Source organism: Chiloscyllium plagiosum, unplaced genomic scaffold (genome assembly GCF_037043375.1).
Source record: "Chiloscyllium plagiosum isolate Xiang-an unplaced genomic scaffold, Cpla_swu_hap1 HiC_scaffold_12, whole genome shotgun sequence".
NCBI lineage: Eukaryota > Metazoa > Chordata > Chondrichthyes > Orectolobiformes > Hemiscylliidae > Chiloscyllium > Chiloscyllium plagiosum.
The window spans coordinates 23951373-23967023 of NW_028270150.1; the positions used below are offsets into that span (position 1 = coordinate 23951373).

Below are 15651 nucleotides of genomic sequence, written 5' to 3' on the forward strand. Positions count from 1 at the left end.
CTAGCCTATAATTATAACAGATTTGTTTCATTTATTGAATTTTAGAACTCAGGAACAAACTTCGTTATCTTGCATTTCCAGAAGGAAGGTGTGCTTGAAGAAAGCATCTGGTGTTTTGGCTTTCATTAACAGGGGGATCAAGTTTAAGAGCCGTGAGGTTTTGCTACAGCTCTACAATTCCCTGGTGAGACCACACTTGGAATACTGTGTCCAGTTCTGGTCGCCCTACTATAGGAAAGAAACAGAGGCTTTGGAGAGGGTGCAAAGAAAGTTTACCAGGATGCTGCCTGAACTGGAGGGCTTGCCTTATGAAGAAAGGTTGAATAAGCTCAGACTTTTCTCTCTGGAGAGGAGGAAGAGAGGAGACCTGATCGAGGTATACAGGATAATGAGTGGAATAGATAGAGTCAATAGTCAGAGGCTTTTCTCCAGGGCAGGTTTGACTGGTACGAGGGGTCATAGTTTGAAGATATTAGGAGGAAGGTATAAAGGAGACGTCAGAGGAAGGTTATTTACACAGAGTTGTCAGCCTTTCGACCGTGTCAGCCCTGACATCAGCCTTTCCCATTGACCCCAATACCCTCTCCCCCCCAACCACTGCTGCTGCGTCAGTCCTAACAGCAAATTCCACCACCAGCTTCACCCCCCCCACTGCCGCCCACTCTACACTCCCCTCAGCCTTGGACCTATCCTAAGCATTCTATCACTAACATTGCACCCGACCCACCCAGATCACTAACCTTTAACCGCCTGACACCATAACCCCTTAACCACCTGGCACCACATCCCCTTAACCACCCAGCACCATAATCCTTAAACACCTGCCACACTGATCTTACACTTATCAGATATACTTACCTTTCACAAGTCACTGGCTGTGCTGCTGGGCAGTTAAATCTCAGAACACGACACACTCTCTGCTGCAAAAGGGGTCGCTGTTGAACATCTAACAAGTATCCTGCACTATGGGGTGACTGCTCGGAGGAAGAGTCACATCAGACTCGAAACATTAATGCTGTTTCTCTTTTCACATATGCTGCAGGGCAGCTGAGGAATTTGAATTCTCAATAACAGAGTGTGTGCTCCCAGAGCTACATATATACAGCTGCACCTGTGAGCTCACACTATTAGTGACATACAGCTGCTAGTGTAAATTCAGCATTGTTCTTCAAAAAAAAGGTTGTATTTTTATGCACACATTATCTTTGCTGTAACTTAAAGCCATTATCTCTGAATAGCCTTCTACCTGAACATTAAAAAGTGCTGTGCTTGTGTGGTGCAGTGGTAGAGGTGCTACCTCTGGATCCTAGAGGCCTGGGTTCAAGTCCCAGCAATAGCAACTCTGAGCAGGTTAATTAGAAATTGTTTGCAAAAAGAAAATCAAAGGTAAGTGCTGAGACTAGTTATAGATACTTCCAAATCAACCTGTTTACTTGTCATCTCAATGCTGCATGTGGGACTTGATACCTGGTTCAGAGGTGGGGACCATTACACCACATGAACCCACCTCATTTTAAGTACATGCGGGTTAAAATGGAACGTCCCTTACGGGAGCGAAGGGCTGGACAAATGACAGTAAATTCACAAATGGTTTATTAAGATACAACGAAAAATGTGCCATGCAAAATTCTAAACAGTCAACTTTGAAGGCTAATCTCAAGGGTTCCTTCCCTAATATTCTTTCATGTTTTTGGCTCTTATATTTATTTATAATAAAAGGCACACGATGCAGGCTTAAAAACCACACTTTGAGTTTGCAGTGCACCACCTAGTGGTGATGTTGGCCACAATCGCTACAGCAAAATCGATCCGGAATTAAAAGCTAGTATCAGCAGTGGTGATTGTAAAGCGACCAGATTGTTGAACCTGTCCAGCCCATAGATCTCCTTGAAGGAAGGAAATCTGCTCCTTCTGACTCATCATGGCCCACAGGTGGATCCAGATGCACAACAAAGTGGCTGGCTCTTAACACTCCTTTGAAATAGCCTAAGGAGCTGAGCTGTATTTAAGTTAGACATGAGGTTACCACCATCTTCTTGAGGACTATTAGAGAAGGTAAATATTTATTGACTTTGCCAGCAACTCTCACACATTATGAATTAATTTGTGCGAGTTACGAGTTGCAAAGTACTAACTGGAGAAATACGAAAGTTTATTTTTTTATTCCTCCCATATGGCATCTTTCACTGCCTCTTGCTATTTTCAAAATTTGATTGCAATCCCGATTGATTTCTGCCAGAGGATACATGAAGATTACACACTATTACTGGATGTAAATGTCTTACCTGTCGCCTCCACCATTCCTTCAAGGATTACTACAATCTCCACCTCTTCCTTAGCCATCTGGGCTTTGCAGATTTCCCAGAATGGACTCTGCTGATTGATCTCATGGCAGATTATTAGTGGCGAGACTAAAAAGAGACGGTCATCCCCTGTGTCGTAGCCAACGTTTATGTCTGTTTGATTGAGTGGGATGAACTCTCCTTCCTTGGTTTGCCTTGATTTGATTAGTTTGGCACGAATTGAAGCCTCCACAATGTGTGAATTCCTCAGGTCCCCAACTCGGAACATTAGGCACAACTTCCCATCACGTACAGAGATCACAGCATGTGTGGAGAAGACCAGCGTTTCAGCCCTCTTATTGGGCTGCGATATTTTCACAAACATGCAACCAACCATGAAGGCATTGACTATTGATCCCAGGACAGATTGGACCAGGAGCAAAATGATACCTTCAGGACACTTGTCTGTGATGAATCTGTACCCATATCCGATGGTAGTTTCAGTCTCTATTGAGAAGAGAAATGCTGAGACAAAGCCATTGAGATTGTTAACACAGGGCACCCAAGTAGAGTCCCCTATGTGGTTCAGGTCCCCTCGTATGTAGGCAATAAGCCACCAGATCATTCCAAAGAAAAGCCAAGTGGTGGTATAGACCATGACAAAAATGAGTAGGTTCAGCCTCCACTTTAAGTCCACTAATGTAGTGAAGATATCAGTTAGGTAACGGTACCGCTCCCTGACATTCCCATGGTGAACGTTACATTTTCCGTCCTTGCGCACGTACCTCTGGATACTCCTTTTGACGGGGTGATTGTCTGTGGCTATTTGTTTTGGGGCATCCTCTCGCACTTGTTTCGGCAGCTTTGGCTGCTGAGCAGCCACAGAGCTCTCTACGTCCTGCTCCATGGGAACTGACAATCAGTCTGGGCAGAAAGAGACAAATTTAGTCAAAGTTATTTGATGTCCAATATTATAAAGTACTGTACACTGTTAAATGTCAAATAAAATTACATGAAGCCCTGGACGTTTGTCATTGATATGTGTCAAAGGACATATGCATCCAGAGGTCCATTAAGATCCCACAGTTTTCCCTATTATAGGATCTAGCTAATCTTTAAAAGTTTCCAAGACTTTTACGTCTGCTGACCTATCTAGAACTCTACTCCTTGAGTTGATTGGTCGTTGTGTAAAGAAGAAGGTTGTGATATTACGATCAAAAACTGAAAGTGTCAATTTTCACAGACCACTGCTCCCAGCAATTGGGAAAGAGAGAGCTGTCATGCTGGAATGAGCTCCACCGGAAGAGGACTTGGATCAGGGCCCTGGTGAATTCTATGGCTATGTTTGTGGATAAGATGTGAAACTAACAGAGATAGAAACTAACCATGTTTCAGGTGATGGGACATTTGAAATCCAAAAAGAAAAGATGAGACAAAACTGCATAATGTGATTTGGGTAAAGATGTGCACTGTCAGATAGGAAGGGACATTGAGTTGACAGTTCATCAACAAATAAAGCTGGAAAAGAAAATCTAAAGACTTTGTATCTGAATGAATGAAGCATCTGCAATGAGATAGATGTATTAGTGACAGAAATGCAGATAAATAGTTTAGATTGAATAACTGTTGCAGAGATATGGTTAGGAAATTAATATTCATTATAAACAGACAATTCTTGTGAAACTCAACAGATCTGGTAGCATTTGTGGAGAGAGGAAGACACTGAAGAAGAGTCATACCAGACTCAAAATGTTTGGAGAGAGAAACAGTTAATGTTTTGAGTCTGATATGACTCTTGAGTCTCTCACTCTAAGCTGCCAGTCTGACTGAGTTTTTCCAGTATTCTCTGGGTTAGGTGTAGGTTAGATTAGTTTATTTTAGATTAGGATTAATCCTTGGCACAACACTGTGGGCCGAAGGGCCTGTACTATGCTGTACTTTTCTATGTTCTATGTTAGTTTCAGATTTCCAGCATCTACAGTCTTTTGCCTTTATTTGAGTTTTGAAATAAGTATTTAAGGTACACAGCCTTTGAAAAAAACAGGCAAAATGGAAACTAACTTCGAGTAGTATTCATGATGAGCAGGTGCTGGTTTTGGACAGTGGTGGACAAAGTTAAAAATGGCACAACACCAGGTTATAGTCAGACAGGTTTATTTGGAGTACTAGCTTTTGGAACGCTGCTCCTTTGACAAGGGATCAGTGCTCCGAAAGCTAGTGCTTCCAAATAATCCGGTCGGACTATAACCTGGTGTTGTGTGATTTTTAATTCAAGTAGTATTGATAGTGAAGCATGACTTAAGGACATTAATGAAACAGGATCTTGGCTCAGATGATGAGAAAGTGTAATCAGCATGGATGGTGAACAGTATTTCCCATAAATGAAAAAGCAGGATTTGTCCTTTAATAGTACCACCTGAAGTGCAGTTCGATTACCCTGTACATTGATAGTCTGAAACATGAAACTTGAACACAAAATCTAGGTTTCCAATCTAGGGCCATTTGAGGGTGCTGCACCATTAGAGATAGTATCTAAATGAAACATTAAACCAAAGCTCTGTCTGTTTTCTCAAAGCTCTGTCTGTTTTGCATCCAGAGATGCAAAAAATGTTGCCAAATTATTTTGAAGAAGAGCAAAAGAGGTCTCCCTGGTGTCCTAACCAACTCATTCAACTATCACACAAACAAACAATTTGGTTTGCAGCAGTATTTTATAATGGTGATCATGTTTCAAAGCAAAGTACTTTTATGCAAAATACTCTGGGAAATCCTGAAGTCCTGGAATGCACAATACAAGTGCAAACATTTTCTTTCATTATGGAGTAAGATCTGCCTTTATAATGTCACAGCAGACATTTTTTGATCAAATTTAGAGGATACACATCAGTAGGCAAATATGCCTAATTTTGTTTTTATTAAAAGGAAAATCCAATCCCTGCCAGATTTTCCTACCTGCACTGTGCCAAGGCCATGTTCAATGGTCAGACAGTTAACACCATAATTGATTGATTGATTGTTATCGCACGTATCGAGATACAGTGAAAAGTATTGTTTTGCGTGCTATACACACGATTGTACCATACAAAGTGCATTAGGGTAGCAGAACAGAGTGCAGAACACAGTGTTACACCTGCAGAGAATATGGAGAGAGAGAGAGATCAGAATTAATATTTGAAAGGTCTGTTCAAAAGTCTGATAATCTAACCCATAATGGTACAAAATATAATAGAAATCCCTGTTCGTGTTTGAACTACCACTCTCAGATAAACTGCCTGGCTTTGTGTTCAATCCAGATTTCTCAGCTAGTGAGAGATGGCAATAGCCTAGTGGTATTACTGTTAGACTGTTAATCCAGAGATCCAAGTAATGTCCCGGGGGCGTGGGGTTCAAATCTCACCACGGCAGATGGTGTAATTTGAACTCAGTAAAGTCTGGAATTAAGAGTCTAATGTTGACCTTGAATTGATTGTTGGAAAAACCCATCTAGTTCACTAATGTCCTTTAGGGAAGGAAACTGCCATCCTTACCCAGTCTGGCCTACAAGTGATCCAGATGCACAGCAATGCGGTTGACTCTTAACTGTCCTCTGGCTAATAAATGCTGGGTTGGCCAGTGCAGCGCTCATCCTGTGAATGAATAAAAAAAATGGGAAAACTGAAAACAGCAGAAGCTTGGGATACAGATCACTCGCCGAGCAGTTTAATTGACAGATTAGATGTGACCACAAGAAAAGGTGATTTAGGTAGAGCACGGGAAAGTCATTTCAATGAACATAACAGGGAAGGGTGATATTGTCATGAGATTAGTAATCCTGGGACCCACTCTAATGTCTTGGGGAAACTTTCAAATCCTTGGCAGAGCTTGAACTCATTTAACTAATGAAAGATCAACTCTTAAAAACTCTGGAATTAAAAGATAGTCTCAGTAATGATGCCGTGAAACTATCATTAATTGGCATAAAATTAAATTTGTTGGTTCAATTATGTCCTTCAGCAAAGAAAGTCTGCAGGCGAGACTGGAGACTGGACTCACAGCAAAGTGAGTATTAATTGTTCCCTGAAACAACTTAGCAAGCCACTCAGTTGAAACAACCCACCACAGAAATGGCAAAAAGGAATAAGATTGGATAGACCACATGGTATCAATTGAGGTACCAGGGTGCACTCAGCCTTGTTGACCCTGCAAATCCATATGTCCAACATGTCCACACCGACCCACCAAAGAGTAACCCACCCAGACACATGCCTCTCCCCTATTATCCTATATTTACCCCTGACTAATGCACCTAAGTAACACATTCCTGAACACTGTGGGCAACTTAGCATGGCCAATTCACCTAACCTACACATCTTTGGATTGTGGGAGGAAACCGGAGCATCCAAAGAAACCCACGCAGACACTGAGAGAATGTAAAAACTCCTCACAGCCTGAGGCTGGAATCAAACTCAGGTCCCATGAGGCAGCAGTGCGAACCAATGAACCACTGTGCTACCCCATACTAAGTCCTCCATAATAACATCTGGGGCTTGAGCCAAAATTAGCATGGCTGATATAGTCATACTCAGAATCATGGTGGCACAGTGGTTAGCACTGCTGCTTCAGTGCCAGAGACCTGGGTTCAATTCCTGCCTCAGGCAACTCACTGTGTGGAGTTTGTACATTCTCCCTGAGTCTGTGTGGGTTTCCTCCGGGTGCTCCGGTTTCCTCCCACAGTCCAAAAATGTGTAGGTTAGGTGAATTGGCCATGTTAAATTGCCCACAGTGTTAGGTGTAGGGGAATGGGTCTGGGTGGGTTGTGCTTCAGCAGGTCGGTGTGGACTTGTTGGGCCGAAGGGCCTGTTTCCACACTGTAAGTAATCTAATCTAATCTAAACACTGTGATATTCTCCAGGTGCATGGCTCACTGCTTATTTTTGATATAATTCAATCATGGATGATGGTGTCATTGGCTAGGCTAACCTTTATTATCCATCCCTAATTACTTGGAGGATAGTTAAGAGCCCACCACATTGAAGTCATATACAGGCCAGATCAGGAAAGGATGGCAGTTTCCTTCCCTAAAGGACATTAGTGAACCAAATGGGTTTTTCTGACAATTGACCATGGATTCATAGTCACCATTAGACTCTTAATTCTAGATTTTTTTTATTCAATTCAAATTTTACCATCTGCCATGGTTGGATTCGAATTCAGATCCCCAGAATATCACTTGGATCTCTGGATTAATAATCTAGCAATAATATCACTATGACATCACCTTCCTGCATTATTGTTATATTGTCTACTAATCAGCTACTGGTGGGTGGTTGCTGGCTTATTTATGGTCACCAATCCTCCCCCCATTGCTGAGTCATATTAAAATCTAAATACCTTATATTAAATTCCTTACATTTGCACATTTTTTTTTGACAAAACCTGTCACTGTGTTTTTGTGTCAACTTTTCCTGATACAGAATAATCTATTTGAATAAGTTAATAATGCAAACTACTGGTGTAAACTGACCATGTAATTTCACCAACCTGCCAGTGATGGTGCTATTGTACCTTAGTTTCCATCTCCTCAGCTCATACTGCAGAGAAATTTCAGCCTGATCTCGTTCTGAGCTTCCCAGCTTGCTATAAGCTTTCTTTATTTGGCTGTACAAAAGATATTAAGCTAACACATTCCATATAAGAACAAAACCTATAAACCGGTGATGGAGTATTTTAAATGTACCTTTGTCCTAGTGTACAGTAGTCGCAGTGAGTACTGTCAAGATTTTTTCAACAACTTCTTCCAAACCTTTGACCTATCCACCTAGTAGACAAGTGTAACAGATGTATGGGAACTCTACAGCATGCAAGTTCCCCTCCAAATCACACACCATCCTGACTTGGAAATATATCACTATTCCTTCACTGTCACTGGGTAAAAATCCTGAAAAGCCATTTCTAAAAGCATTGTAGGTGTGATGCAGCACATGGACTACAGTAATTCGAGAAGATAACTCATTGCAACCTTCTCAAGGATAATGAGAAATGGGCAACCACTGGTCTAACATTTTTTGATTCTTATTAATTCATGGAATGGAATCCTTGAAGGCCAAAATTGGTGAGATGGAATGGGATGATGATATTGTGAAATTGTCACAGATAACAAATTAATGTGAATTAGAATGTGAGGATTGGTGGAATTTTCAGTTGCAGCAGAATAATAAGAAAGACATTGAGTGGAATTTTCAAGTGATAATCTCCCCCAGAATGTTGGATTCTGTAGGTAGTTGCAGGTAGTTGTGTTTCTCATTGGAATCTGGAGCTTACTTTTCCATGGCTTTTTGCTGAGTTACGACATTAGAATACCTGGAAGTGGGATGCTTATTAGTCAGGTAGGCAGGAAGATACGTCAAATCTGTCAGAGGAAATTTTTCCTTGAAAAGGATTCTGGTAGAGGTCAAGATGGTTGGGGCAGATACAAATTTTAGAATTAGAGAGGTAATGTGGAAAAGTTAGGTAAAAACAATGACTGCAGATGCTGCCTGAACTGCTGTGCTCTTCCAGCACCACTAATCCAGAATGTGGAAAAGTTGCCAACTCCACCCTCTCTTCCCCCTCACTCTCACTCCTACATGGAGTTCCTGCTGTGGGATTGGAGGAGCTGTAGTGAGGTGAGCCTTCTCAAGTTCTGAAGGATGAAGACACCTCTTCAAGAAACCAGGTGATGCATGTAGGTTGCTAAGGAAGTCAGCAGTAGATGAGAGTCCCCTGTAATGTGGAGACAATGCACCAAGACGTTACAGGACCTCAGCAGGGCAGTGAAAGTGAGTGGCACAACACTTTCAGGTGTTAAACCCTAGTCTCTGACTTTTCCAGCATTCTTCTGTACACCACTCCTCATAAAAAAACATACCATACAGTCCCATTCATTCCTCTCTCTCTCTTTATGCAGAGGAGATGCTCATCTGAACAGCCAACACTCAAACACCTTATCCTATTGGTCTAACTCCCTCACCACACAAAATAAACATTTCTAATACTCTTTAATGCTCTGTTTTGTCTCCTGCAGCAAAGTGCATTATAAGATGTTGACAATCACCTTTTAAACAATAAGATCATACTCTCAGGAGAAGGGTTGTAAGCATCAATTTGTTACCTGGATACAACTTCAGTTTCACTGATCAGTCAGTTGAGCAAAACCTTTCCAGCCTGTCAATTTCACTGAAGCAGTTCTGCCCGCTGTGCATTCACCCAGTTGACACTGACAGCTCAGGAAATAGGTTTTTTTATTCACTCATGGCATGTGGGCGTCGCTGGCTGGCCAGCATTTATTGCCCATCCCTAGTTGCCCTTGAACAGAATGGCTTGCTAGGCATTTAGAACACAAAACATTATAGTGCAGGATAGGCCCTTTGGCTCCTGATGTTGCGTCAACCTGTGGAATCAATCTGAATCCCATCTAACCTACCCTATTCCATTCACGTCGATATGCCTTCCAATGACCATTTAAATGCCCTTAAAGTTGGCGGGTCTACAACTGTTACAGGCAGTGCATTCAACGCCCCTACTACTCTGAGTAAAGAAACTACTTCTGACATCTGTCCTATATCTATCACCCCTCAATTTAAAGCTATGTCCCCTTGTGTTAGCCATCGCCATCCGAGGAAAAAGGCTCACACTGTCTAACTTATCTAGTGCTCTGATTATCTTATATGTCTCAATTAAGTCACCTCGCAACCTTCTTCTCTCTAATGAAAACAGCCTCAAGTCCCTCAGTCTTTCCTCGTAAGACCAGGCAGCATCCTAATAAATGTCCTCTGAACCCTTTCCAAAGCTTCCACATCCCTCCTATAAAGCAGTGACCAGAACTGTATGCAATACTCCAAATGTGACTGCACCAGAATTTTATACAGCTGCAGCATGATCTCATGGCTCCAAAACGCAATCTCTCTACCAATAAAAGCTAACACATTGTATGTCTTCTTAACAACCCTATCAACCTGGGTGGCAACTTTCAAGGATCTATGTACCTGGACACCACGATCTCTCTACTCATCTACACTACCAATAATCTTACCATTAGCCCAGTACTCAGGATTCCTGTTAGTCTCTCCAAAGTGAATCACCTCATACTTTCGAGGAGAAAGTGAGGACTGCAGATGCTGGATATCAGAGCTGAAAATATGTTGCTGGAAAAGCGCAGCAGGTCAGGCAGCATCCAAAGAGCAGAAGAATCGACGTTTCGAGCATGAGCCTGAAGAAGTTTCTTGAAGAAGGGCTCATGCCCGAAACGTCGATTCTCCTGCTCCTTGGATGCTGCCTGACTTGCTGCGCTTTTCCAGCAACACATTTTCAGCACCTCATACTTTTCCACATTAAACTCCATTTGCCACCTCTCAGCCCAGCTCTGCAGCTTATCTATGTCTCTCTGTAATCTACAACATTCTTTGTCATTATCCACAACTCTACCGACCTTAGTGTTATCTGCAAATTTACTAACCCATCCTTCTATGCCCTCATCCAGGTCATTTATAAAAATGACAAACAACAGTGGACCCAAAACAGATCCTTGCAGTACGCCACTAGTAACTAAACTCCAGGATGAATATCTCCCATCCACCACCACCCTCTGTCTTCTTTCAACTAGGCAATTTCTGATCCAAATTGCTAAATTATTCTCAATTCCATGCCTCTGTATTTTGTGCAATAGCCTATGTGGGGAACATTATCAAATGCTTTACTGAAATGCATATACACCACATTAACCGCTTTACCCTCATTCACCTGTTTGATCACTTTCTCAAAGAACTCAATAAGATTTGTGAGGCATGACCTACCCTTCACAAAACTGTGTTGACTATCCCTAATCAACTTATTCTTTTTAAGATGATTATAAATTCTATCTCTTATAAGCCTTTCCAACACTTTACCCATGATCGAAGTAAGGCTGACAAGTCTATAATTTCCAGGGTTGTTTCTACGCCCCTTCTTGAACAAGGGGACAATATTTGCTGTCCTCCAGTCTTCTGGCACTGTTTCTATAGACAATGATGACATAAAGATCAAAGCCAAAGGCTCAGCAATCTCCTTCCTGGCTTCTCAGAGAATCTTAGGATAAATGCCACTTCAGAGAACAGTTGAGAGTTTATCACATTGTTATGTGTCTGGAGTTACAAGTAGCCTGACCCCCCAGGTGAGGATGGCAGATTTCCTTCCTTGAAGGACACTTGTGAACCAAATGGGTTTTTCTATCAATCAACAATGGTTTCATGGTCATCAGTAGATACTTAATTCCAGATTTTAGTTTTGTTAACTGGCTATTAAAATGCTCAAACATGAATTAAGACAGGAGCTGATATCCTATCTTCATATTTCAAAACTTACCTAATGGCTCCAAGTGTTTTTCTCTGCATACCGCCCAGGTGAAACATGAAAGAAGGCAGAATGATACCTGTATCCTGTCCCAACGTGACTATTCAGAGATTTGATTCCTAACAATCCCTAAATTCACCTCCCATATCTCAGTTGTCTGGATAGCTGGTTTATGATACAGAGTGATACCAACAGTGTGGGTTCAATTCCTACTCTAGCTGTGGTTACCATGAAGGGGTGTCCTTCCTAACCTCACCTGAGGTTAAACCACTGCCAGTCATCTCCTTCTGACAAGAGACCAGCCTTAAGGTCTGGTAAGATTATGGTGACTTTATTTTTACCTTTATATCACCACAAGGTGCAGACTAGCAGAAGGCCCCAATGTTCAGAGCTTTGGGATCCAAATCATGTATACTGAAAAGATGAATGTTAGGGGGATAATTTCACAGTTACATGTCAGCTGATGAATCCCAACCCTAAGATTTCTTCAATAAACTACATTGCATATGATCTAACCCTATGCCTGTGAAGAGAAGTCTGGGAAGGGAAAAATAACGAGATGAAAACAAACAAACCGATGGTGAGAAGCCGACAGAGCTATGAATAAAAGCTCAGGCAAGCTAAACTCCTTTGATTTGATTAATACAAAATTCACATGCAAATACCCATTTAAGTTCAGCCAAAGCAAACTCAGACTGTGCATGGCAAAGGCTGAAAATGACATCAAATTTCAGAGTTAATAAATATTAATTGCAAACATGGAAATCCATTTCCTTTTGCTCTGAGAGTAATGCACTGCACTACAATTTTGTTGAACAATAAATCCAGTAAATAAATCCAGGTGGGTTCAAAGTAAAAAACTGCCTGCCAGTTATTATTTAAAGCTTTGAGTAAGGTATAGGTTTTCATTAGTAATGAAATAACAATGGCAACTCAGTGTTACCATGGTAACTTCGAAGCTATCTTCAATATATGCTTTTAATCAGCTGTGAGGTACAGCATATGCAGATATTTGCAAATTCTAGCATGTTGCTCTATGTGTTTTTTGGGGTTGTAGATCTTACTGCGTTAACCATGCAGTGTCGGAGTTTCTCAGAGGGGCACTGAGAGTGCTGTCTGGATGGCAAATTGGGGAAAGGCCTCAGCTCCTATCACAGGTAGATGCAAAAGATCCCATGGCACCATTTTAAAGAGCCAGGGAACTCTTCTCCATGTCTTGGACTAGCCCTCACTTGAGAGGTAAAAGTAGATGATCTGGTCATTTATCTCACTGCTGCTTGTGAAACCATGTCGTGCACAGATTGGCTGACACATTTTCTGCATTATCACCATGACAAGGCCTTAAAACACAGTAGTTCAGTGACTTCAAAGCACTTTGGACTGTCTTGTGGAAGGTGCTACATAAATGCAAGGTCTCCCTTTTATCTTGCACATAGAGATTAAAAAAACACGTTTTTTTTCACTTGTCCAATCTATTGAACTCAGCTCAACAGCTTGCTTCAACCACCAACCATGAAAACCGAATCAGCTCTGCATGTTTCCAAAGCTGAGGTCTCATTTTGCATTTGCTACAGCAGTTGGAGCATCATCGAAAACATATCAACATCGATTCATCCAGTGGGTGAACGTGAGGTAATAGGAACAAAAACAGAAATTGTTGCTGCAGAAACTCAGCAGGTCTGGCAGCATCTGTGGGAAGAAAGCAGAGTTAACATTTCGAGTCCAGGTTGTAGGAATCCTTGTTACCAAGTAAAGGATTGCTCAATGCTTTCCTAAAAAGGTGAAACCCCTTGAACCCTGACTACTGGACTTGGCAGATCTTGTACTTTCAGTTGCATGTGTCAACTCAGTAACGGCATTGAATGATTAAAGAAGTTCAAGCTCCATTTAATATCCTTCTCTTTTCTGGTGATTTGAATGTGTTTAAATGGCTCTGGCAGCGTTGTGATATTCTGCACTTCTTCAACATGAACCAAACTGTTAAGGTTTGAGGTTTAAATGGTGAGAGGGAATCGCTAAACAAGGATATACTAAGAGGGATTCCAGAGGATGGGGCTGAAATGAGGTCTGTTGATAGTGGAGTATAGTAGGTGCTGAGGGTCAAGCTGGGAAACCGAAAGGATGCTGAGGAGTCCAGAGGTACAGCACAGTTGAAGGTGAGCTGAGATTGAAGCCAAATGGCTCATTTTAACAACATATGAACTTGAAGCAGGAGTAGACAATTCAATCCTTCGAATTTGATCTGTTTATTTGCTACAACTACAGCTGATGTCATCTCAGCCTCAACTCTACTTTCCTGCACACTCTCTGTAAACCTTTAACCTGTTATTGATTAAAAATCTGTCTGTCTCCTCTCTAAATTAATCAATATCCGATGTTCACCACACTCTGGGATAATGAATTCCACAGATTTGTGACCGTATAAGAGACATAATTTTCCATCATCTCCCTTATAAAATCTGCTACCTCTTATCATAAAGTTCTAGATTGCAACCCCGCCCCCCCACCCTATGAGGAAACATCCTTTCTACATCTATTTTGAAAATCCCCATTAGCATCTTATATACCTCAATTAGATCTCCACTCATTCTTCAAAACTGCAGACGGTATAGGCCCTAAACTGGGTGGCACGGTAGCTCTGCTGCCTCACAGCGCCAGGGACCCAGGTTTGATTCCAGCCTCAGGCAACTGTCTGTGTGATGTTTGAACATTCTCCCCATGTCTGCGCGGGTTTCCTCCGGGTACTCCGATTTCCTCCCACAGTCCAAAGATGTGCAGGTCAGGTGCATTAGTTAGGGGTAAGTATTGAGTAATGGTTTTGGGTGGGAGATCCTTTGGAAGGTCAGTGTGGACTTGTTGGGCCACAGGGATTCAAAAATTCTATAAACTACTCAATCTCTCTTTCTCCCATACTGAGTCATCGAGTCAGAGAGGTGTACAGCATGGAAACAGAACCTTCGGTCCAATTCATCCATGCCAAGCAGATATCCCAACCTAATCTAGTCCCATTTGCCAGCACTGGGCCCATATTCCTCTCAACCCTTCTTACTCATATACCCATCCAGATGCCTTTTTAAATATTGCAATTGTACCAGCCTCCACCACTTCCTCTAGCACCTCATTCGCTGCACGCACCACCCTCTGAATGAAAAAGTTACCCCATAGGTCCTTTTAAATATTACCCCTCTCACCCTAAACCTATGTCCTGTGGTTCTGGACTCCCCCACCCCAGGAAAAAGACTTTGTCTATTTACCCTATCCATCCCCTCATGATTTTATAAACCTCTATGAAGTCACTCCTCAGCCTCCGATTCTCCAGGGAAAACAGCCCCAGCCTGTTCAGCCTCTCCCTATAGCTCAAATCCTCCAACCCTGGCCACATTCTTGTAAATCTTTTCTGAATCCTTTCAAGTTTCACAACATCCTTCCGATAGGAAGGAGACCAGAACTGTATGTTTTCCCACACACAGAGCCATGCTGACTATCCCGAATCAGTCCTTGCCTTTCCAAATACATGTAAATCCTGTAACAGATCTGATTATTTCACTGGACTGATTAAATAAATATCTAAATGGTGAAATATGAAATACTGAAGCCAAACATAACATTCTAAACTCTGTGCCAACTCAAGTCAGCCAAGAAATGGTGGCAGAGGGAGTCCTGGAAATTAAAGACAGTTAATCTAACATCAGTCATGTGGATATTGCTAGAGTCTATAATTAAAGATGGGGTCACTGAACTCTTCAAAGTTATGAGCTGACCTGAGAAAATCCAGTATGGATTTGTGAAATGGAAGCCTCCTTAATGAATCTGATTGAAGTTTTTTTTAAGTGTAGCTAAGGTAGTGGATAGTTGAATGTCGATGGGTCTTATTTATATATAGACTTCAAGAAGTCACTTGAAAAAGCCTCTTATAAGAGACTTAGCTAAAGTCAAAGTTCACAGATCTGAAGGTGAGTTATTGACCTGATTAGGAAGTTGGCTTGGACAGAGAGAATTGGAATGTACTCCAATTGGCAAGATG

At 41.7% G+C, this 15651-nt stretch overlaps 1 protein-coding gene across 4 annotated transcripts in view; it reads right to left on the reverse strand.

Annotated features, from left to right (window-relative positions):
• The window catches only part of kcnj6 (potassium inwardly rectifying channel subfamily J member 6), a 126425-nt gene that overhangs the window by 34318 nt on the left and 76456 nt on the right, over positions 1–15651 (reverse strand). The window contains exons 2-4 of one of the 4 annotated variants that reach the window (XM_087992508.1): positions 5810–5908; positions 5235–5412; positions 2286–3206 (exon numbers count right to left, since the gene is read on the reverse strand). In XM_087992508.1, the coding sequence (XP_087848634.1) occupies positions 2286–3189 (904 nt within the window). In that variant the 5' untranslated portion in view covers positions 3190–3206; positions 5235–5412; positions 5810–5908. The remainder of the gene's footprint in view (positions 1–2285; positions 3207–5234; positions 5413–5809; positions 5909–15651) is intronic. The other 3 variants (XM_087992509.1, XM_087992507.1, XM_043701344.2) reach the window with 3 other exon arrangements.